Consider the following 24,301-nt stretch of genomic DNA (forward strand, 5'->3'; position numbering starts at 1 on the left):
CTGAAGGATGCATGGCCATTACTCAGCTGCCCACATCATGGAGAAGAGCTAGATATCCATACAACCCCACCTCACTTGTTATAGACTCACCCTTCCTCGGGCAGATATAGACACAGGGATCATAATGGAGGTGTGTAAATTGAGTGTAAATTAATTGAAAAGCTCTGAAACACTGAAGGCTTGCTAACACTGATGCTCTATGATGGGTTTTTTGTTTACCATTTGATGCAAATAAAAAAATATAAATAGTTAGATGTAGGTTAGATATGTAAGTTATGTCAACTCAATATCTGCCAAGAAAGGTCTAGAGTAAATGCAAGTGTTTATTAATTGCACATTTTAAAACTGTAATTTGTTCCAGTAGCAGTGGTATAAGGTTTGATTTGACCTGGTAATTTCAGTAAATCTGCTATACAAATCTGATGAAACTCCTGCCCTGGTCTTTGCCATTCCACTTCTATATTTCACTTGCTAATTGAAGGTTTTTCTTTTTAGGAGTTAGAACTACATGAGTGCATATTACCACATGAGTGCTGATTCCTTGTACGGTACCCACTGAAAACGACAGAAAAGGTAAAGAGAAAGAAACCAATATAAATTTAAATTTGTTTTTTTCAGCAGTTATACCCTTCCAGGATATGGTACACCTCCGCCATCTACTGTTCATTCTTCGCTATCACTAGGGGTGATTTTAATTTCAGTTTGATGTTGACCACTGATAATCAATTTGGTTTTAAAAGTAAAGATAGCACAGACTTATGTATATATATGCACTGAAAGAAGTTGTTAGTAAGTACAGGAGACATAACACCACAATATGTATGTGTTTCCTGGATGCATCTAAAGCTTTTGATCGAATTAATCATTCCAAATTGTTTATCCTCCATATTTGATTAGAATTTTGCATTTTTGGTATTCACGTCAAACCATGCGAGCTAGATGGGGTAAGAGTGTATCTGCACCCTTCTGAGTGACCAATGGGGTCCGACAAGGTGGGATACTGTCACCTGCTCTTTTTAATCTATATATGGATGCCCTTTCTAAAGAGTTAAAAGAGTGTAAGACAGGATGTATGGTGGTGGAAAGTCTTATTAACCATCTGATCTACGCTGACGACTTAGTGGTCCTGTCTCCTTATAGCGCTGGTTTACAGCAATTGCTCAGTCTGCTCAAGGTATGGTGTGCACTATGATATCAAGTTCAACTCTAAAAAGAGTGTTATCGTGATAGCTAAAACCAAGGAGGATCAGAAGCTACATTTTCCTTCATTTTTTTTGGGAGACCAGGAGCAAAATGTGGTGCAGAAAATCAGATATTTGGGTCACATCATCAGGAACGACCTCAGTGATGATGACGATGTGCAGCGGCAGTGTTGCAAACTTTATGCACAAGCCAACATGCTGGCACGTAAATTTCATATGTGTACAGAAGATGTTAAAACTGCTCTCTTTAGAGCCTACTGTACTCCTCTCTATACAGCCCACATGTGGTGCAGTTATAGTAAAGCAAAAATGAAAAAGATTCAGGTGGCATTTAACGTTAATGATGCTTTCAGAATCTTGCTCAAGCTTCCCAGATGGACAAGTGCAAGTCATATGTTTGTGACTCGTAATTTTCCCACTTTCCATGCTGTTTTGAGGATTTTTATATACAAATTTAAATGTCGATTAAATGACTGAGAAAATGTAATTATAAAAGCCTTTACTGTAGTGTTTGTATGTTTTTTAACCACAAGTGACTTCTTAACTGCAGATATTGTACCTGTGTCCTTGTATTGTATTATATATATATATATATACATATTGTTGTTGTATTTGTGTTTGTTGCTTTATGGACTCATGAGTCTGGAATAATATATATATATATATATATATATATATATATATATATATATATATATATATATATATATCCATCCATCCATCCATCCTGGAATAATATATATATATATATATATATATATATATATATATATATATATATATATATAAAACACCCTATGTGATGGACGTGCTGTGACATTAATACGTTGAAATTGTTGAAACAGAAGGATGATTACTCCTATATCCAATTGTAATGCATATATTTACTGTCAGGCAATCTAGAGGTTAGCGGAGGGGTCCTTGCAGGTGCTACCGTTAGCCTGCCGTTAGCTCAGCAGCAGCTAGTCAGTGAGCCCGAGCATCCTTCCAGAAAAATACCACTGGAAGTTAAAGACTGCTCTTATCCAGCTAACGTTAAATCCGACACAGGAAATCTCTTTGAAGACAAAGAGTATAAAGGTATGGGATGCATGGCTTCATCAACACATTGCTTTTTAACCTGTAACGTTATTTGTTAAATAAATGGTCTTTTGTCATGTTTAGCGAGACGCCTGTACAGAGGGGGTTGTCACAGCGCCCCAAGATGGTCTTTCTTCTTCACAGTTATTCACATTATTTCGACGACATCTCTTTCCTATGAACCCAGAGCAGCAGTTGTTTGAATGTATTTAGTTGTAACTGTCATCGGGTTACATTGGGGCATTAGCTAGCGGCCCGCTGCTAGCCTTTAAGCTAACAATGGGACAGGGAGATTAGGACAAGTGTTTGTTTCTCACATTTATTTGATGTAACGCGAGCTATCGATAATGTTGCGCCAGAGAAAGGCGAGGTTGCTAACCAGGCCAAAGGAGGACGTCCAACGTTTAACTACTGACACTGCGTGACTTGGCGTTAGTTCGTCCGGTTTCTTCAAGATAAACGAAGGTTTTTAACTTTGAATAGAAGGCCGACATTTTAACTTGTGCTAACTTCCTCGTGTCACATTTTCTAATTTATTCCAGTGGCTTTACAATTAGTCAACCCCAACTAACCCAGTAGCTACTTCGAGATGAACATGTTACGTTATCGGCGTTTTTATTCTCCCCTTTTGCCCAAAATCAAAGACGGAATTTAGCAAACCAACCCGGTTTGCTAAATTCCTTCGGTATTACGTCCCCTGGCCCAGGGTCCCGTGTTTTAGTCTGGCTTTAGTGTCCCGTGTTTGAGTCTGGCTTTAGTGTATCGTGTTTGAGTCTGGCTTTAGTGTATCGTGTTTGAGTCTGGCTTTAGTGTCCCGTGTTTGAGTCTGGCTTTAGTGTCCCGTGTTTGAGTCTGGCTTTAGTGTCCCGTGTTTGAGTCTGGCTTTAGTGTCCCGTGTTTGAGTCTGGCTTTAGTGTACCGTGTTTGAGTCTGGCTTTAGTGTCCCGTGTTTGAGTCTGGCTTTAGTGTACCGTGTTTGAGTCTGGCTTTAGTGTCCCGTGTTTGAGTCTGGCTTTAGTGTCCCGTGTTTGAGTCTGGCTTTAGTGTCCCGTGTTTGAGTCTGGCTTTAGTGTACCGTGTTTGAGTCTGGCTTTAGTGTCCTGTGTTTAAGTCTGGCTTTAGTGTACCGTGTTTGAGTCTGGCTTTAGTGTCCCGTGTTTGAGTCTGGCTTTAGTGTACCATGTTTGAGTCTGGCTTTAGTGTCCCGTGTTTGAGTCTGGCTTTAGTGTCCCGTGTTTGAGTCTGGCTTTAGTGTGCCGTGTTTTGAGTCTGGCTTTAGTGTACTGTGTTTTGAGTCTGGCTTTAGTGTACTGTGTTTTGAGTCTGGCTTTAGTGTACTGTGTTTTGAGTCTGGCTTTAGTGTCCCGTGTTTGAGTCTGGCTTTAGTGTCCCGTGTTTGAGTCTGGCTTTAGTGTCCCGTGTTTGAGTCTGGCTTTAGTGTCCCGTGTTTGAGTCTGGCTTTAGTGTCCCGTGTTTGAGTCTGGCTTTAGTGTGCCGTGTTTTGAGTCTGGCTTTAGTGTACTGTGTTTTGAGTCTGGCTTTAGTGTACTGTGTTTGAGTCTGGCTTTAGTGTACTGTGTTTGAGTTTGGCTTTAGTAACCTGTGTTTGAGTCTAGCTTTAGTGTACTGTGTTTGAGTCTGGCTTTAGTGTCCCGTGTTTGAGTCTGGCTTTAGTGACCTGTGTTTGAGTCTGGCTTTAGTGTCCTGTGTTTGAGTCTGGCTTTAGTGTACTGTGTTTGAGTCTGGCTTTAGTGTACTGTGTTTGAGTCTGGCTTTAGTGTGCCGTGTTTTGAGTCCGGCTTTAGTGTACTGTGTTTGAGTCTGGCTTTAGTGTACTGTGTTTGAGTCTGGCTTTAGTGTACTGTGTTTGAGTCTGGCTTTAGTGTACTGTGTTTGAGTCTGGCTTTAGTGTATCGTGTTTGAGTCTGGCTTTAGTGTCCCGTGTTTGAGTCTGGCTTTAGTGTATCGTGTTTGAGTCTGGCTTTAGTGTATCGTGTTTGAGTCTGGCTTTAGTGTATCGTGTTTGAGTCTGGCTTTAGTGTCCCGTGTTTGAGTCTGGCTTTAGTGTACCGTGTTTGAGTCTGGCTTTAGTGTCCCGTGTTTGAGTCTGGCTTTAGTGTCCCGTGTTTGAGTCTGGCTTTAGTGTGCCGTGTTTTGAGTCTGGCTTTAGTGTACTGTGTTTTGAGTCTGGCTTTAGTGTACTGTGTTTGAGTCTGGCTTTAGTGTACTGTGTTTGAGTTTGGCTTTAGTGACCTGTGTTTGAGTCTAGCTTTAGTGTACTGTGTTTGAGTCTGGCTTTAGTGTACTGTGTTTGAGTCTGGCTTTAGTGTCCCGTGTTTGAGTCTGGCTTTAGTGTGCCGTGTTTTGAGTCCGGCTTTAGTGACCTGTGTTTGAGTCTGGCTTTAGTGTCCTGTGTTTGAGTCTGGCTTTAGTGTCCTGTGTTTGAGTCTGGCTTTAGTGTACTGTGTTTGAGTCTGGCTTTAGTGTACTGTGTTTGAGTCTGGCTTTAGTGACCTGTGTTTGAGTCTGGCTTTAGTGTACTGTGTTTGAGTCTGGCTTTAGTGTCCTGTGTTTGAGTCTGGCTTTAGTGTCCTGTGTTTGAGTCTGGCTTTAGTGTACTGTGTTTGAGTCTGGCTTTAGTGTACTGTGTTTGAGTCTGGCTTTAGTGACCTGTGTTTGAGTCTGGCTTTAGTGACCTGTGTTTGAGTCTGGCTTTACTGTCCTGTGTTTGAGTCTGGCTTTAGTGTGCAGTGTTTGAGTTTGGCTTTAGTGTACTGTGTTTGAGTCTGGCTTTAGTGTACTGTGTTTGAGTCTGGCTTTAGTGTGCCGTGTTTGAGTCTGGCTTTAGTGACCTGTGTTTGAGTCTGGCTTTAGTGTACTGTGTTTGAGTCTGGCTTTAGTGTACTGTGTTTGAGTCTGGCTTTAGTGACCTGTGTTTGAGTCTGGCTTTACTGTCCTGTGTTTGAGTCTGGCTTTAGTGTCCTGTGTTTGAGTCTGGCTTTAGTGTCCTGTGTTTGAGTCTGGCTTTAGTGTACTGTGTTTGAGTCTGGCTTTAGTGTACTGTGTTTGAGTCTGGCTTTAGTGACCTGTGTTTGAGTCTGGCTTTAGTGACCTGTGTTTGAGTCTGGCTTTAGTGTACTGTGTTTGAGTCTGGCTTTAGTGACCTGTGTTTGAGTCTGGCTTTACTGTCCTGTGTTTGAGTCTGGCTTTAGTGTGCAGTGTTTGAGTTTGGCTTTAGTGTACTGTGTTTGAGTCTGGCTTTAGTGACCTGTGTTTGAGTCTGGCTTTAGTGTCCCGTGTTTGAGTCTGGCTTTAGTGTGCCGTGTTTTGAGTCCGGCTTTAGTGTACTGTGTTTGAGTCTGGCTTTAGTGACCTGTGTTTGAGTCTGGCTTTAGTGTACTGTGTTTGAGTCCGGCTTTAGTGTACTGTGTTTGAGTCTAGCTCCAGGTTCCTGAGTTTGAGTGTGTCACAAGTTTAAGTTAGTCTCTGGTGAAACTTATGACCAGTGTCCTGAGGTTCACCCAAGACAAACTTAAACTTGTTTCTGTACTAAAGTATTTGCGTTATTAGTCAAACCATCTTGAGCGTCTCCCCAGATAAACACACAGAAAACTTCAATAGAAACGTATTCATCTGAAGATCTTATTGATACCCTGTAATATCTGTCCGCACATAAAGGAGCATAACCCTTATTAGTCTGCCCTGTAATTGGTTCATGACAAGCATTTTTTTTTTTATTACTAAATTCTAACTTGCTTTATTTTCTGTTTATGCTCAGGACTGAAAATGTTCAATCTTTTAAAGCGTAAAATACATTTTCTCTCTGTAGATGCCTTCAATGATGGTTGGCAACAATGCTGTCCAGTCTGCCATTCCAGACCTGGGAAGTGGAAATAATTCTGAGGCCATGAAACAGGTTCTTGCTGTGATTGATAAGAAAGTTCGCAATATGGAAAAGAAAAAGGTATTACTTGTTCTTTTGAAATTAAAATGTGTTGTCACATTTGCTCTTGTATAATCCAAAGCACCATGTGAGTGTTGTGTTGTAGATGATGTCATCTGACTTTTTTTCCCCAAGAGTATATAGAATATGACATAACTAATCTATTTATGGTCAGACTTCTGATCTATTCTGACTGGATCCACCTTCACCACAATGCTAATAAAAGGAATACTTCACCCTCAAAATCACTTTTTGTCAATTATTCATAAAGTTTTACCTCATATATAAAACTTTGTGTTTTGTGATGTCTAAAGAGTGAATGGAGACTCTAAAACCGCAGCAATTCTTGATGAATGGCCACGTTTAACATCAGCAAAAGCAAATAAAAAATCAGTTTACTCTCAAAACCCAAACAGTATAATTCAAGTCTGGTTTACACAGTCGAATTTTCAGAACTTCCGAATCACATTAATTTTTGCCATTATCTTACTATTTGATGCACTTCCTCCACTGACATCTCATGCATGGACTTGTGACACAATAGTGGCATGCAAAAAAAAAAAAAACATGAGTAATTGATATACAATGGATCCCTTTGATCAATTGCTGTTATGCAAGGATGTGATTTTTCTTTTCATCTGTCTCTTTTTAACATTTTGTGTTTCTCAATATTCTTTCAGTCCAAACTCGATGACTGTCAGACAAGGAAGAGTAATGGAGAACAACTGAATCAGGATCAGCTGGTAAGATAAGACAATGGCAGTTTGTGTACAACTTAGTTTTTTAGTGTTGTCCCGATACTAAAACTATGACATTGATCCGATTCATGTCTCAAGTATCTCGATACTATTACGTTAACATGGAAAAACTTAAACTATAAGTAATAGTAATTTATTAATAGATGACAGAACGTGGAACTTCAAACTCTGCTTTTTTGCATTGATAAAAAAAGAAAACTGCCCATTTTACAACGTCAATACAAAGTGGAAGATGTGAAAATACGCCATAAAACAGTGAATTATTGACCTACGTGTGTTCATACATTTTAATATACTACCAGGACTGAAGAAAATCTTAATTCAGATCCGCTCTGATCTGTCCAACTTTTCATGTACGGTAACACTGCTGCTTATAACAGGTTAAATCCTTGCAGAGATAGATGCTAGCAGTACTGTAAGCTATCTTGTTGAGTTGCCTCGTACGAAATACTCTTGAGTGAATTTACCTGCATAAGCAGTTCTGCAGTATATGTCTATGGCTTTTATTGTGAAAGGTAAGCACGGAAGCTTGTGTGTGTGAAGCTTTAATGCGCTACTGCAGACAAGATGGGAGCAATACAACGTTTGCCGTCTTGGTTCAGAATGATGGAGCTTCTGTGTTATGATGTGTATAACCTTTGTAAGTGTATTGCAGCTCATAACCCTCAGCTACTATTACTTTAGTGCAATATGTTTGCTCTGCAAGCTCGCTTGGTTTCTGTATCTTGTTCTATTCGTGGAGAATATAATCTTACTTGATTCCCAAATCTCTATTTTTTTCTATGATGTACCTGAAGGATTCCTTGACGAAGTACCAAGAGATCGCCAACAACCTTGACTTTGCACGAGAACTGCAGAAAAGCTTCCTGGCATTGGGTCAAGAGGTAAAAAGTCCTGATCAAGATTGTTCTCATAACATGCTGCTGCTATTATTGCAATGGTTTTATCAATGGGATATTCCTCTGAAGTAACATTTAGCGCTTACAAAACTGTAGTCCCTCTCTATTAGGATCTTGCTTACAAATATTACGGTTCTAATGCCCTATAGTAACTGATATTGTAATGTACTCCAGGGATAAGACTTGTGGCAGCATATTATAACCACCAAACAGGGCAAGTTTTCCCTTGAATACAGACTGCCTCAGTAGAGCTTTAAATATTAGTCATTGAGCGAACAGGAGAGTGATAGGCATTAATCAGCAATACTTGTTAGACCTTGTAAATGTACAGGGTGAAACTTAACAAGGTTATTAAATTGTTTTTATCTGACTGTTAAGATTCAAAAGGCAGTGAAGAAGACTGCTAGACGGGAGCAGCTGCAGCGGGAGGAGATCGATCAACAGCGGCTGAAGACTGTTTTGGAGCTTCAGTTTTTACTGGACCAGTTGGGAGATGAGAATGTCAGGCAGGACCTTAAACGACCTGACGCCACTGGTTCCCCTTTGCTCACTGACACTGACCTCACATCCCTTGATGAGTTGTACAAACTAGTGGGACCTGATAGGAACTTTGACGTCAGGTATGAGGTGCTAATATTTAAGTGTGCATAAATTATGTACAGTGGTTACATTATAAGGGTCACTGCTTAAATATGTTGTCTATAATGTGTGACTGGCTGCTTTTGTTTAACTTTTCCGTGAGTAAGAATGTTTAAACGGGTCTAATAGCATACGACCAAATGAAATGGTATATGTGTAACTTGCAGGTTGACTGGCCAATATGATGAGGCCTCGGTCCACTTGTTGGAACTATTTGAGGGCAGAGACAAGGCTGTGGCAGGGACCACATGTAAGTTGTCATGGCTCTTGATCTTTCTTGTGATTCTCGACCCGTCTCGCAGTTTTCTTCAGTGCATTTTTAATCTTAAAACCGTCGTAAAATTAATTGGATAATTCATGCACATGTGTAGTGTTGTGCCATGCTTTTTAGTGTAGTTTTAACTTATCACGCTGTCCTTGTTCCAGACAAGTCACTGAAGGACACTCTGGACAAAGTGCTGCTGAGTGGTTACTTTGACAGAGCACAAACTCATCAGAATGGGACGTGCGTGGAGGAAGAGGAACAAGAGGAGCAGACCGTTGTGGCCGATTCAATGGCTGGAAAGCAGCCATCAGAACCTGGTAACTAACAACACTTTAGCAGATACACATGGGTTGCATATTCTCATCGATTTAAGAAAAATGTCTTCACCGTTGCTTTTTCTCTCCAGAAGGAACGGCTACGGAAAAATACACAGAGCCAATTCAAGTGGAAACCACAGAGGTGAGATTTCTATCAGTATTGCTTAGATAATTCACAAATGTTGCAGTTGAAAGTTGTTAAGGGCTTTCCTCTATTAGTAGGCTAATTGGCCGTTTTGGTCTTTGTCAACTAAGAATTCTCGAGGTGATTACGGTAGGTTTTTTTTTTTGTGGTGTTTTTGTATCAATCTGTTGATTTTAAATCAACTAATCGATTTTTTGGTCTGCGTGTTTGTGTATCTATCTACCAATAGTTTTATTGTTTGAGGACAGTCTTGAAATAGTTTACTTTCTTTGTTGTATTACATTGTCTTGCTTATTTTCTTTTCCTTTTACATTTTCTTGTGTTCTAGTTTGTAAACAGACAGTTCATTCCAGACGCTATGTACAGTAGTACAGACAAAGACCAAGTGGAGGAGTGGACAGTGGAGGCTCAGGTAATACTACACTACTGCATCCAAGTTCTTTATGCCATGATGCACATTCCTCAACACTTAGGTTTTGCGTGTACTTTAATGTGCCTGTCATGTGTCTGTGTCGAATAGATGGTGAATTCCCTCCAGCACCAGCCCCCTGCCCAGCTGGCTACAGAGCCAGCCGTTACTGTGAACCATGGCACTCCCCCACCTGCCGCGGACCCAGTGGTCAGGAAGCAGGTTGTGCATGACCTCATGGCCCAAATGCAAGGGACGTACAACTTCATGCAGGTAAAAGAAGTCCGGCATATGCTGTAGTGTCCAGATGCACAACGTTACTGCTCATGTGTTAATCATACATTGAGATATCTAATTGATTCATGCAGTGAAATCTTTTGTCTCCTTCCACAAGCAGTCAGTTACAAAAAGTGTGTACCCACTGTCATGTTTTAAGACACTTATTTTGTGGGGCCCTTTTCATAAACCAAATTCAAATATCACACCACAAACTGAAAAATCGACAACAATAATAAAAGGAAATGGGGAAAAAAACAAGGTAACGGACATTAAATTGGGACCGTGTTAAAAATATATTACGGTAAAACAAATTCCATTCAATTTTTAATTTTTTGCAGGAAAATATTTAAAAGATGATATTGACACAACCTGCCTAATTTTCTCAGCCGCTCAAAGCCTTGAGCGGGGCAAATGCTTGTTGACGTAGGAGATTGAACTCAGCTCTGAGTGAAAGGGTAGTGTCCCAGTTAACCCCATTACTGCACCGCCCCTACATCTGACCCATGACCCAGCAATGCATTTACACTCATTTGGTTCTTCTAGGACTCCATGTTGGATTTTGACGGCCAGGCTCTGGACCCAGCCATCGTGTCCGCCCAGCCGATGAAGCCTGTGCAAACTCTTGACCTGCAGCAGATGGGCTGCCCTTCAAGTGAGTGACGGTTAATTTACCATCATTCTGAACAGATTCTCTCACATACTCTATTTTTTAAGGTCTTGTCACTGTTAAGTGATGTGTGTGTTTATATTATCCCAAAAGCGGTGTACACCAGTTGGCAACATTATTATTATTATTATTATTATTATTATTATTATTATTATTATTATTATTATTTTTCTTTTCTCCCAAACAGACCACTCAGAGTCCAGACTTCCTCAAACAAGTGCACTGTCTGGCCCACAGGAATCCTCACAAGTAAGTAGAGTAGAAGCTCAACAAGCAGCGGTTGCTTTGTTTGGCTTAAATGGTAGTACATGTTATTAAATGTGATGCTCTCTGACATGTCATGATTGTATTTACTGTGTATGGCAGGGATACATTGGAATAATTTGAATATGATAACAATATAGGAAAAGAGCTTTAAGGTGAAACATCAGAGATCCCGTCTCTACCACTGACCTCTCCTCAATCCTTTTTGCCTTTCCTTCTGAATTCCCTCCTGCACCCCACAGGTCTTAATGTCGCTCTCATCTGACCAGTCTCCCACCCCATGTTCCCTGTCCTCTGCTTTCCCACCTGTCTCCAAATCCACCCATACTGGAGGCATCAATGTCAACGCCGCACCCTTCCAGTCAGTGCAAGCGGTACGCTTTTTATCTGGGTCTTACTAATTCATATAACAGTGAACATGTCTGGACTCATTTCATAAATTATGTTGGAGTGTCAGGTTTTGGACTTGTTTGTACTAGCTAAGGTTTAGCGAAGTCAATCAAATATTTAAGGATGGCCTATTTAGTAGCAGCAAATAAATGGTTTATTATTGGTGCACCATCTAACCAGGTAACAAGTTGACATGTCCCCTCATCTACCAAACTTACAGTACATCTAGCTCCTCAGATATTCTATCAGACTCATAATTGTGATACAAAACATTTATTTTCTCCTTCAGGTATTTAATCTGAATGCACCGGTACCTCCAGCCACTGATGGGCAAGCGGACCCTCTGAAGCAGCCCAGCCAGTTCCCTGGTGGCTATGGACAGGGCTTCAGCAGCCAGTCAGAGAGTACTGTAGACCAGCCTGACGTCCCACAGGAGACATTACAGTCGGGTGAGGGTATAGCTTTGGCTGGTTGCACATTTTAAGAGCAAGCAGTTGACATATACTGGAAAAGCTCTAACATTATTGGGCATTACCTTTACATTCACCCAACAGTATAAGGAGAACGGAACAAATTACACAAATGTTTTTGTATAAAGCTATATATATTTTATTTTGTACAAACAAGATGTTATGTTAGGAGATAAATCAATTAAATATGTCAGGATTGCAGGACAAGATATCCCTTTGACAACAATGTTGAAATCAGAATGCCATGAGGCAAAATAGTTGCAGATTTTTCAGCTTGCAGAAATACATTTTAACTAACCACCAACAGGTTCATGATTGACTTATGAAATCTCTTGTTTCGTCCAGTTGTTGCTGGGTTCCAGCCCCAAGACCATGTCCTGCCCTCAGCAGGAGGCCATGAAGAGTCCTCTCCAGGCGCAGGGTTTGGCCAGTCAGGCCAGTCCTTTTACAACAGCAGGGCTGTGCCCAGGGGGGGACCCAGGAACGGCCGGGGCATGATGAATGGATATCGGGGCTCCTCCAATGGATTTCGAGGTACGAGCATCAAACTATGTTTTTACAGAGATGCAATATTCAATATTCATGTGGGCTCGCGATTCACTGTAATGACACAATGTGTGTTAAAATAATTGTATTAATGCCAATGTATTTTGTTGTCAGGGGGATATGAAGGCTATCGCCCTCCTTTCTCAAATGCTCCCAGCGGTGGTTATGGTCAAACCCAATTTAACACGTCTCGAGACTATTCCAATAACACCTACCAACGGGTAAGGGGTCTATGCATTATTTACTTAAATACATTTTGTGTAGCTAAAGTCACATATCTGTTATTTGGTGCATTAAATTTTGTAAGATTGACAGATTCTTGTTTCTTCTTCAAGGAGGGATATCAGCAAAACTACAAGCGGGGACCGGCCCAAGGACCACGGAGTTTGTCAAGAGGAAATGCTCAAGCAATGAGATCCTAAAGGATTGTAAAGGATCCTGAGGACCGCCAAGTTGCGCCACGTTTAACATTCAGGATTTTTGAATGTGTTCAGCCCCAGCTCACTTTTATAACAATGTTCTGTTTCTCATTGGTCAATTTTTTTTTTTTTTTACTCTTGGCCTGCTTATCAGATTCAGCCTGCTTTGGTCTGTCTAGATCCTCTCAACATTCTAACACAAAATGCTGAACTTCTCCACATGTAGGATTATCAGCGAGTCTGTGTGATATAAAACAACATAGATATTCCTGTAAACTTGAAAGATTTCATTAATTTATTTTTTGTACAAAATAAATGCAAAAAATACCCTGCCACTGTCGATCTGATTCCATGAGAATGATTTATTTCTGCCCTGTGCTGTCAGACACTTTTCCCTCTTGATCTTTTAATTTTCATAAAGGCATTTGTGTTTTCTTTTTTTCTTCACTCCTGTCACCTCTTGCGCCGCCACCTCTTTGTATGCTGATGTTATTGGTTGAGACTGTTTCAATAAAGTTGTGTTCTATTACCTACTGCTTAAGGATACTACTTCGCTGCCTTGGTTTGCGTTTGAAGTTATAAATTCAGCTATTTTAATTCTGTATGCGTTTACACGTCAGATTGGTGTGTTTGGCAATACGGCCTTGTGCCCTTCAAACCTACGACAGATGGGAGCACCAGTAGTCTGTCTTCTGTCAGTGGGGTCAGGTAATTGAAGTTACTGGGTAGATTTATAGCATCTTTCAGATCACTTTGAATTCAATCCCAGTGGAAATTGAAGTCTGTCTACTCAAAGATGAAGCCTGCACATAGTAGATGATGCCTTTTTTAAGATGATACACCACTTGGAATTAAATCATACAATTAAGTATTTCTACTTCCACAAATAAGGTGTTATTGCTTTAGTTAATGTTTTGTAAGTATAGATTATCCATACTTAACCATTGCTGAACATTGTTCTGTAGGAGAGTGATGAAATATGGTAAACAAACAGAACGGTCATGTTTTATTTGAACTGAGGTGGTGTACAGTATTGCCAACATTACCATTTAATCCAGCAGCAAGCAATCGTAAAACACAATCTGTATTTGGTGCAAATTATGATGCTGTATTGTCTCAAGGAACTAGACAAATCGTATTCCATATCTGGGTTTTGTAAAAAGTACATTCCCAATATGGCAGACGTTATCGCAGTGGATACAAATGAAGCTGCCATCAGTAAAAAGTGGCCAATAGGTAAACACCTGATTGCCATGGCCAGTCTGCCAGCTAGAAGAAACCACAACATTACATGAGCACAAAAATTATACCAAACTAGTAATTTGTGGGGAAGATATGCCATGCCTTTGTCAAATAAGGACCATGTAATGCACATTTGGTGCCGAATACACTGAACTGAATGCATTTTTCATGATATCACTCAGACAATATAATAATCAGACAATGGTAATATCAGACTGTTCTCACTCTCCCGAATCAGCACTTTTTCAGATAACATCTTAAAATTAACACATTGACCAAATCCAGCACTTGCTCCAAAGAAGATGAAAAACACAGGAATACAATCCTGCACTCAGCAAAAGTGTTTAAAAACCAATTCAAAATCACAATCGACTCATGTATAAACATACACATTGTGTGTACAAACAATAGAGCAGATTTGAAGTGCCCATCGTGCTATGAAGTGTAGCAAAGCAAATGTATTATTTCAGAGGTCCATACTGGAAATAGCCTAAAACCTAAATCTCCAGTGCAAGCATGTGCAGGAGTTTGGGCTGTAATAAAGTAGGGGAAACATGTGTTGAATGGAGAGATGTTCCACACCTATCTTTATTTAAAGAACCTAGCACCTTTATTTTTTTTTGACATCAAAGTCAGTGGAGAGCAGCTGCAGTGTGGCCAGGAGACCTGTACCAGATGTATTCTTAGGCAGAGGACGCATTTTCATCAGTTGAGAAAATTGAACACACACACACACACACACACACACACACACACACACACACACACACACACACACACACACACACACACACACACACACACACACACACACACACACACACACACACACACACACACACACACACACACACACACACACACACACACACACACACACACACACACACACACACACACACACACACACACACGCGAGAGCTGTTTCAAGGTAGGCAAACCGTTGACAGGTTATGAAAGCAACCAGAATCAACGTGACGAGAGTAGCAAAAGGGAAGTCTTGACAATGTAAGGACTCGGAGTCGTCTGGCTTCATGAGGGTGTTTGTGATTGAAAGATGGGACTAGTTTGTGACGGTGGCAGGTTGAGATAATGGAAATAAAATACATTTCTAGAAAGAGGTGACAGCTTGTTTACATAATCAAAAGGTCTTGAATTAAATAATTCTGATTAAGACATTAAGATGCTGCATATTGGTTAAAACTGTTATAGTGACTCTTTTGCTTCTGTAGGCTTTTAAATGCTAGAATAGAAAATCTTTAAAAAAATGTTGCTTGCACTAATCTTGTCAAATCTCTGATACAGCCCACATGTAAACTAATCGAGATGTTTGGGGGTTTCTTGATAGTCAAGTCAGTATATCAAATTCAAAATGACCAAATTTAAATGACTTTTTACACTTTATCCTCTTCATTGTTAGAGTTTCTGTACTTTGAACAACAAGTAAAAAAAAACTCACCAAAATTATATTTTTGTATAATTGTATTACCAAAAATGTTTGATATTTTCTCATGTAATCAAACACTCCTTAAAAATGTCATAAATGCACATTTTAAGATGTATGTCCTTGGTTGGTCATTTTATTATTGTAATTCCATTATGTAATCTGAAAGATTACAGTTATTATCAAACACTGGTGTCATTGAGCAGGGATTCCTTTTGTGCTGCTCTTAATCATCTCAAATGCCCTCCAAACTCCTAAGTCATGCTGGTTTACGAGGCCTAATACTCGGGAGGAACTGCTCCTCTGCACGCTGGAGTGGAGGTGCTGCAAAAGTCTGCTTGCAGAGGTTCAAGTTGTGACACCATAGCTATGGCAGGTTATGGTGCACTGGTGCAGCTTCTTGGTGGCCTGGTGGCAGATTCTGGTGTGTCTGGGGGAGACCTTGCTGGGCCAGGTCTTCATGTTGTTGTTCATGGTGTTCCTGAGGTGTATAGTGTGCAGGTTCATGCTCCTGAGGTTTGTCCTCTTGTTCAGGATGCAACTGGTTGTCAAATGCGTGCATCTCTGGGATGGCATTCCCTTCAACTGTAACAGAGAAAGAGTTTTACGTTTTCAGAGGTCAACCAGCAAAATTTAAAAAAAACTAAATGCGCGAACGAAACTCACCGTGAACCTCGGGAGGGGGTTCTACATTCTGTGACTTCAGCCTTTCCATATGCTCGACTGCCTGTAACGAGTTTCATACAAGGTTAACTGGCGAGTGCACAGTACTGTGGAAAATCAGGGTAATTCTAAGTTTTCTTCTTCTGGTGAAGCCTTTACAGAAATATAGATATATATTTCAAATGAATGTAACACTCCTTACCTGCTGCAGCTCTATTTTTTGTGAATTAAGCTGCTCCTGCTGTCTCTCCAGCTCTTCTCTCTGTTTCTGGAGGTCAACAGCTTTTTGGTTGAGGTCCTGTTCCTGCTGCACAAGATGCTCCTCAAATTCTCTCATCTCCTCGTCCGTGTAAGCCTGGTTCTGCTCCAGGGTCTGAGGAGCACATAGAGGACACAATATATTTTAGTCCTGATGCTTTCAACAAAATGGTTTTAAGATTACAATACTGTTGATATGATGAATTGATTGTGTGTCACCTCCCAGCTGTCTGGTTCCAAGAATTCTTTTTTCTTTGTAGCAACCAGAAACTCGTCTAAAGAGACGAGCCTGTCTTTGTTAGAATCCACCTATAAAGGGAGAGGGCAGCAAAGAAATAAATCACAGACGCTATTATTTATTGACAGAGTTAACGCAATAGATAACGGAAAAGAGGCTCTATTTAAATAGATATGCAAAAAACTGTTTCATGAAACTGTAACTGTTTGCAACTTGCTGTACCTCATTCATAACATGCTCTCTCATACGTAGCCTCTCTTCCTCCATCTCCACCATATCATCCTCTTCATTGGTGGGGTCATAGATTTTTTCGAGCTAAAATCAGAGAGACCACCTGTCAGTACAAAGATCATTCACTGAAACATTTAAAATTTCCTGATGCCATGGCGTTACCTCTTTGGTGAACAGTGCCTCCAGTTCCTGATCATCAAAAAAGCCATCTCCATTGGTATCTTCATTATTAAGAAAGAAAGAACAAATACCATAAAATACAGTACAGATTATGTAGCTCTGAATCAATGGCAATCCTCCTTCCAGTCCAGTTAAGGTCTTACCGTGCAGGTTGAAAAAGGTCTTGGGGTCAAAATCTTCAGGGTCCAGGCCATCCCCTTCCTCCCACACCTCTTTCAGTTGATTCTGGCTACCCTGCAACATGGATGCAAAATCACATTTGAAATACAACTGTATAAATAACAACGCATTTCAAAATCCTGGTAGATGACTCACATCAATGCTGGACATAAAACCTACCATATGTACAGTTTGCAGAAAATAAACTCCTAAAATCTGGACTTAACATTGCATTATGAAATGGGACAGTTACTCGTCATTGGCTGAAACCAAACGCATCATGTCTGGGTGTGTCAGGTTGTCACCTGTCAGTGGGTGCAACTGAATCAGACTTACCGGGTGGTTGACTTTCGGGTGGTCAGCATGTTTCTTCTTCATCTCCTCAAAGTGCTCCTCCTCTTTTCTTCTTTCGTCCTCGTCCAGTGTTTTCAGATGTTCTTGTCGGTCATGCTCTTTCAGCATTTCATACTTCTTGAACTCCTCGTGTCTCTCTTTGTCAAAATTTTCCAGATCTTTAGTGGCCTTAATACGTGGGTGGTGGTGGTGGTGGTGGGGGGGGTTAATATATCATAATCAGTTAATATAGTGAAAAGTCTTAATATTTATTGGGCATTTCCATTTTTCCACGTTGTTAGCCCATCTGGAAACTGAACAGCTCATTTATTAAACTGCATGTTACAGTACCGTTTACTGAGACTTCTGAAAGCTTTAACCGCTCTCAGGCTGCATTATTGTCTGTTGATTCAATGAGGTATGAAAACCAACTTGTTAAGAATTCCAAAGTAAAAACTAAATTGTACAAATGAAGAAAAGCAGTTGCAGAGGTAGACCAGCTTCCCATAATGACCGGCTGTTCTCTACACCTCCAACTGCCTGTCTTTCTTTCCTGGGTGTTAACAATGTTAAGCTGTTTACAATCCGCGTAACACATGGTCATTCTTTTGCCATTATTGGTGGCTTATAAATAAAGTAGCTATGTGCGGTCTTGTTTTAACTTCTCTACTGCAGAACAACATTTCTGTAAAGTGGGTACTTTCCACCTGTCTATTACTTCCCTTAAAAAGTTAAAATAAGGGAAATTGTTTGTACGTGTCTTGAATTAAAAGATGTTGTGGCATGAGGTAGTAACAACATTTACCGATTTAATGAGCCGATCCAGGTCATCCACTTCAAATGTATGAGGGTTCATGTGGTTTAAGTACTCAAACTGTTTCAGCAGAGCCTGGTGGTCAACTGCGATATCTATCCAGGGAGTAATCAATGACATAGAACATATACAGTTACATATCGTTCAATTTACCTAGAATGTACTATTCAAGTCGTAGCAAAATATAAATTGTGTTGCACAACATACCATTCCCTCCTTCAAGGTCTTGCTTGGCCTTAATCAGAGTTCGGAGTCGGCTTACCTCCTGCCTCTTCAACTCATCCAGTTTGGTTCTGACATGGTGGCTGACAAAGTCCAGCTCTTTGGCCAGCTTACCTTGCTGCATTATACAGGAATTCATTTGTTTACAACTAGTGTTATTTAACACATGGGGTTATAGCAGTATATGTAATGAATAGATTAATTAAACATTTTATTCAAAAGATTCTTTCAACTTGAAATGAATGGTTCAGTGGACCAGAATTCCCCCCAAAAACCTATTGGTACATATCACATTACTGGACCATGTAAAAGCCCATCATTTAGTAATGAGTAATGATACACTCGTAGTTTACAGAGGGTTGGTGGAAACATCCTGCCATGCTGATTAAAATAAACAAGAGAAAAGTAGGATACCTTGATGTCTTCCATGTCTGTATTGTGGAGCTTTTCTCTGAAGTGCTGATCTTTCTCTAGAAAATCAATGACTTCCCTGAGGTAGCGGTCGTAGTGGAGTCCTGTGTCCTATTAAATGGAACAAATCAAATGTACCCTTAAATGTTAAATATTACAGATGACACACCAAGTAATCCTACAATGATCATAACTTCTTTGAGAGGTTTGGTGTACTGAAGGATATGCGTCTGCTGACCTGCCTAGATATTTGACTTAGAGAAAACAAGTTGTCATTAATGTCTATAAAATGTATTACTACCTTCTGTAAATTATCATATGATGCAGCTATTTGGGGTTTAAAGACCACTTACTTAATTCTCCAATAAAAAAGAATGCATTTGCATGCATTCCCACCTGAAGACAGATTCAACAAGATATTTGTTTAAGCTCTGTTAAGTCAGTATGTCAATGTTGAACATGGAAAATCTCATCTTGAGCCAGAAATCAGAGACTCCAGTCTGTGCACGCACAAAGCTACAACATCTGGAGCTGTTGATTTGTGCGATCATGAGTTTTGAGTAGAGTGCCTGATTGAGGTCATGTAATTGCAGCACAATGAGACATAAGTTAGTCGGGATGCTGTTATCATGCTCTCCCTTGTTTATTGTCCATGAAGCAGTTGATAACAGCGACCTAACGGCATAGCATATCCCAGCTGCAAATTGAAGCTGTAATTATTTCTTACTCCAAGTTGCCAAAGCCTACATACTTTCTTGAATCTTCATGATCACTTGAAGCTAAACACACACACACTTTGTTTTTATATACATACATACACACACACACACACACACACACACACACACACACACACACACACACACACACACACACACACACACACACACACACACACACATACATACATACATATATATATATATATATATATATATATATATATAATTAAATAAATATATACACACAAACACACATTGTAGATTTGGGATTTGTGGTTAATTAAAAAAGGTTACATTACATTGAAGGGCTACCAACTATGGTTGTAACACAAACTAGCAGGAATTATAATGCGTAATGTATTTGTGTCTTCTCACCACACTAGCTGGAGGCTCTTCTGTTTTTTTCTCTGGCTCCTGGACTTTTGTCTTATCCATACTGATGGGCACGGCCTCCGAGCAAAGCAGCTGGACCAGCAGCAGAAGCCAGCCGGTGTGAAGGGCCCGGCTCCAACACATCTGGACATGAGAACAATTAAGGCGAGAAGTGGATCAGCTGTCTGTATATGACGCCGTTATTTAAATGATACCGTGTGGCATAACCAGTCACCGTGTCCCTGGGTATACACGGGCCGCGGGGTAGCCAGCTTCCTCATTTACCCTCATACAAATAGCTCGTGCAGCCTGCTTAAGTTGCACATTACTGGGTCGCTACGAACCTCCAGAGCAAGCTGTTGGTGTTAGCTGTAGCGCTGCCACTGACAGATATGGCTAACGGTAATGACTCAAGCGGCTCCGCTCCTCGTGTGTAGGTTCAGTCGGTCCGTGTTGCTGTACGTAATGTTAAACGCTTCACTAAATAGCACCGTAGATATGCGTCACCCTCATACTCACTTTATTATGAATCCTGGACTTCATCTGCTCTGCTTTCCTCCCGTTACTTCCTCCTGGGAGCTCTGTCGGCAGCCAGCTAGCTCGCTAGGCAGCAAATTAGGTTGTTTGCGTAAGAGCGTCGACCGCAGTGGTTAGTTCAGCTGTCCGTCAAGCAGAATAGCAAGTTCGGTTGCAGTGAAACGTACGTGGCGAGCTTGATGTGTGACGAGCGAGCGGGTGGGCGGTTACTTTGGGTTTCTGATCAATAACAACAATGTGAGAGAATGAAGTCACGGACGAAACACACGTGCCTCAAGTCAGTGATGCTGGCAATTTTCTGATAACGTGATTTATTTACTGATTTTTATCCTGAGTAGAGTGCAGACTACTATGTAATTAAAGCTGTCTTGTTTATTATTTAATTTGTGAAAAATAGAATTACTATTAAATTGACTTCACTGAAGTAGGTAGGGCATACAATACGTCCACAACCATTTTACTGTACAAGTGGTGGAAAAGGCCTGAAGTGGAAATAATAATCCCACAGTGTCTAACTCTATTATAATCTAAGTATAAGCCTTACTTTCAAAAAGTGACTTAAGTAGAAGCAAATAAGTAAAACCAGAAACATTTTCATGAAGTATTAAAAGTAAAAGAGTGAACGCTGTTAGTATTATTGTACATAATAGTGGATTGTTATTGCTGATGCATTAATGTGTTTGCCGTATTTAGATGTTGCAGCTAGTAAATGTGGAGCTAATTGTTACGAGATAAGCATATAATCATATGTCATGCATGAATATTAAATATATATATTGTATGGACGAGGATTTTTACAGTATATATTATACAGTGCTTTGGCTTACTCAGATATTCAGCTGGAGAAAGGCTGCTCGAGATTGCAGCTGCAGAGGGAAAGATATACAATTTAGATGTTGGGGGATTTGGCTACAGCAGGGCAAAACAGTGGAACCGGCATATTTTCAAATTGTACTCAGTAAAAGAAGGATTTATTTAGACCACACCGAGGTTTCTGGTTGTTGGCGCAGTGGGAAGACGAGCCAAGATGGGTTGGGTGAGTTTTATTGAGTGAATAACTTTGACTGCAATCAACATTTTGACACAACAGAGACGTAAAGTTGTTTACCTTCACTTCTTGTAAAGGTAGAAAAACATTGTAAATAATCAATTGAATTGGAAGTGTGCTGTGGTTCAGCAGGTTGAGAGGACTGTCTACTTTTCACTGAGCTGCTCCTCCTCAGCTCCTCCTGTCCACATGTCCAGGTATCCTTGTCCAGACTGCTCCTGCGGTCACAGAGGTTCTGTGCAGAATCATATAATCTAGTCTACGTTATATACCAAATTATACACACACGTATAATCCCCATCTCTCCAACAGACGGCGCTATTGTTCTGCATTGACTGTGTTCCATTTTTTCTAGTATGTTCATAGCCATGTAGAACTGGATGTCCATGATGGCTTAACTGGTCAAATGTGCTGGGAGCTACAGTCGATAAGGAGTGCATGATAAAATGAACTAGAAGCTTTGGTCCTTGGTAGCTTCGCAACAGCAGCAGTTGTTCTGTTTATTGAGTTTTAGCACTAACAATAACAGATTAAAAAAAAGATTTAAACTGTGTTAAAATTAAAATCCATATTAACGTTACCCCCTTCTTTCAATGGCTTCTCAGACCAGCTCGGATAGAGGCCATACATCTGTTGCCCAGGTGCTTTGTGCTGGAACTTTATCTGCTAGAACTAATCCCCATTAAACTAGTGGACAATGAATGTCATTTTTATCTAAATTGCTTTACTTATAAGTACATATGACATGCCTGCCCTGTAGATGTCAGTGTAATAGTTCAATGAGCTGGAAGGCAATTCATCATTGTTATGGGTTTATAACTAACATAAAAAGTCAAAAGAAAGCTAGAGCAGATGGTGAAGATCAGCACTTTTGTTTAATCCACAAATACCATGATTAAATGTGCTGCATAATAAAGAGGATACTAGTATATAAATAGTACCTTACACAATGTGTAGGTAATAATTCAGGCACTTTGAGTCACCTATACACACTCATTTATATCCCTTATCCTGCTGAAATTAAGGCATAATTTGAAAAAATGCATTTGTCAAAAGATGTTATTCATTTCCTATGTTGGCATCTGCCAGATAGATTAAGAATCAAACTACTCTGAGCTGAAGAGCTGAAAGTCAGAAAAGAATAAGATCATTATTACATGTTCTGCTCAGCACCTTTAGTAAGCTGTGATTCAGCGGGAGGAGGCTCTCTGAGGAGAAGACAATAACATTGAGTCACCTTGCTGCATTGTGAGCCTCTGGCAGCCGAGAAGCAGGAATCAGCAGCAGCAATAGAGACCATGCTGCAGAGCTGCACTGGACTGCGCATCAATTATGTGTGCATTTGTGTATGAATTAGTATGTATATGTGTGTGTGCGTGCATGTGTGTGTGTGTGTGTGTCGTGGAGATGATGATAAATCATAGCAAGGTCAAATACCAGCAATTGAGTGGGGATAGTGGATGATTACACTGCAGTATGGATGATGATCCAGCGACTCTGCTTCATTTTGCAGACTGGTAGAAGAATACACAAAAAGTTATATCAGAACAGCACTAATCAATAATACAGTTGTATTATTGATGAATGCAGACAGTATGTATGCTTGTTGCAGATTTGAATCTCAGTTTCTTCTTCAGATCTGTTCCAATTGGGTGGTACTGCTCTCATTTTGTGACCAATGTAGTACAGTATATTTATGATTACCATATTTAGATTTTTCCCTTGAAGGTAAAACATAGTGAGACCAGAACATGAGGGTGAAATTAAAAGGAAGAAAAACAAAAACAAAATACAGCACAAGTGTTTCGGTGATTAAATACTCCTTGGCATATACTGATGATGATGGAGGGTGCTGTTTTACACGTGTTCCTTAGGTTTTCAAAGTAAATGATTCATATCATCAAGCTATTCAGTGCCGACTTGTGGCTCAAAAGTAAGCATGTGCATTTGTTATGTTTCCACACTCAGTTTTTCAATTTAATTCCCCACAAACTGGAGATCTCATTTACTTGATCATTTATTTCCTATTATGTGTCCTATACGAACAGTAACTCCATTTGTAAGGTTAAAACCATATAATAGCCGGTCAGTTAATTTTGTTCTTTGACTTCTCTCTCAGGCAACGAGAAGAAGGTTTACAGTGAATTGGTTTCTACACAGCAGCTGCACTATACTTTTCTTTTTTTAATTATTTTGTTTTAGAGGAAACGTATTATCTCTTGCTGTCTTTGAAGAACAGTGCCTTAAACCACTGGAGAATGTTTCAACAAAGCATCCCCAAAAGGGAGTCACAGATCAAATATGTATAAAGTTGACAGATGCTCTCTGCTCGCTTATGTGCACCCCATACCGTATTATTTCCTTTTACAAAGGGCACATGGAGATTACTGTCATCTACACCACACAGGAATCATAAGGGGAGGTTATTTCTGCATGTCTCTCTATGATTTTTTGACAAGTTTATTGGGATATATGTTCCTTTCCCCTAGTTTAAGCATGTGATGTTACATCATAATAATGATAATGCAGTTACATAAGAGAGCATGACACCTTGCTGCTTGTCTCTTGATGCTCAGCAAAATAACTCCTGTGCCAACACTACTGTGACTTTGACCATTGCCTGCCCTCACGCAGCCCAAGTGTTATGTATGGGCAGCATTGGTAAGTTGGGCAGGTCTGTTTGATGCAGCGTAAGCATTATTGTAATGTGTCATGGTCAGGAAGGCTCTCTGTCC

At 40.1% G+C, this 24,301-nt stretch overlaps 2 protein-coding genes across 3 annotated transcripts; one reads left to right on the plus strand and one right to left on the minus strand.

Annotated features, from left to right (window-relative positions):
* Window positions 1-2,121: 2,121 nt before the first annotated feature.
* caprin1a (cell cycle associated protein 1a) lies at window positions 2,122-13,221 on the plus strand. 2 transcript variants are annotated; one of them, XM_034557843.1, is made up of 17 exons: window positions 2,122-2,282; window positions 6,112-6,246; window positions 6,906-6,968; window positions 7,781-7,867; window positions 8,261-8,502; window positions 8,689-8,771; window positions 8,948-9,103; window positions 9,196-9,245; window positions 9,577-9,660; window positions 9,769-9,930; window positions 10,480-10,588; window positions 10,791-10,852; window positions 11,110-11,241; window positions 11,547-11,706; window positions 12,073-12,261; window positions 12,388-12,494; window positions 12,609-13,221. In XM_034557843.1, exons 2-17 carry the CDS (start codon window positions 6,112-6,114, stop codon window positions 12,693-12,695), a joined length of 1,908 nt encoding a protein of 635 aa, XP_034413734.1. In that variant the 5' UTR covers window positions 2,122-2,282; the 3' UTR covers window positions 12,696-13,221. The 2 variants fall into 2 exon arrangements, with proteins under 2 accessions (XP_034413734.1, XP_034413725.1); XM_034557834.1 differs by having other exon boundaries at window positions 2,123-2,282; window positions 9,193-9,245.
* A 456-nt stretch (window positions 13,222-13,677) lies between these two features.
* nucb2a (nucleobindin 2a) lies at window positions 13,678-20,703 on the minus strand. Its single transcript, XM_034557855.1, has 13 exons — window positions 20,501-20,703; window positions 19,985-20,125; window positions 18,891-18,998; window positions 18,462-18,594; window positions 18,246-18,349; window positions 17,444-17,629; window positions 17,092-17,182; window positions 16,931-16,989; window positions 16,760-16,852; window positions 16,519-16,608; window positions 16,244-16,414; window positions 16,045-16,105; window positions 13,678-15,963 (listed from the first exon to the last, which is right to left on the minus strand). The coding sequence occupies exons 1-13, from the start codon at window positions 20,522-20,524 to the stop codon at window positions 15,746-15,748; spliced, it is 1,479 nt and encodes a 492-aa protein (XP_034413746.1). The 5' UTR covers window positions 20,525-20,703; the 3' UTR covers window positions 13,678-15,745.
* Window positions 20,704-24,301: the final 3,598 nt, after the last annotated feature.

Source organism: Cyclopterus lumpus, chromosome 3 (genome assembly GCF_009769545.1).
Source record: "Cyclopterus lumpus isolate fCycLum1 chromosome 3, fCycLum1.pri, whole genome shotgun sequence".
In the NCBI taxonomy this organism is placed as follows: domain Eukaryota; kingdom Metazoa; phylum Chordata; class Actinopteri; order Perciformes; family Cyclopteridae; genus Cyclopterus; species Cyclopterus lumpus.

What these genes read in the sequence shown, in the direction of transcription:
- nucb2a (XM_034557855.1), bottom strand. Translation starts at nt 20,524, where the DNA reads ATGAAGTCCAGGATTCATAATAAA. An exon ending in AGACCTTGAAGGAGGGAATG is followed by an intron (nt 18,350 to 18,461) that starts GTATGTTGTGCA and finishes CTCCCTGGATAG; the next exon opens with ATATCGCAGTTGACCACCAG. An exon ending in ACCCGAAAGTCAACCACCCG is followed by an intron (nt 17,183 to 17,443) that starts GTAAGTCTGATT and finishes TCCATGTTGCAG; the next exon opens with GGTAGCCAGAATCAACTGAA.
- caprin1a (XM_034557834.1), top strand. Translation starts at nt 6,112, where the DNA reads ATGCCTTCAATGATGGTTGGCAACAATGCTGTCCAGTCTGCCATTCCA. An exon ending in AGTGGACAGTGGAGGCTCAG is followed by an intron (nt 9,661 to 9,768) that starts GTAATACTACAC and finishes TGTGTCGAATAG; the next exon opens with ATGGTGAATTCCCTCCAGCA. An exon ending in CCTTCCAGTCAGTGCAAGCG is followed by an intron (nt 11,242 to 11,546) that starts GTACGCTTTTTA and finishes TTTCTCCTTCAG; the next exon opens with GTATTTAATCTGAATGCACC.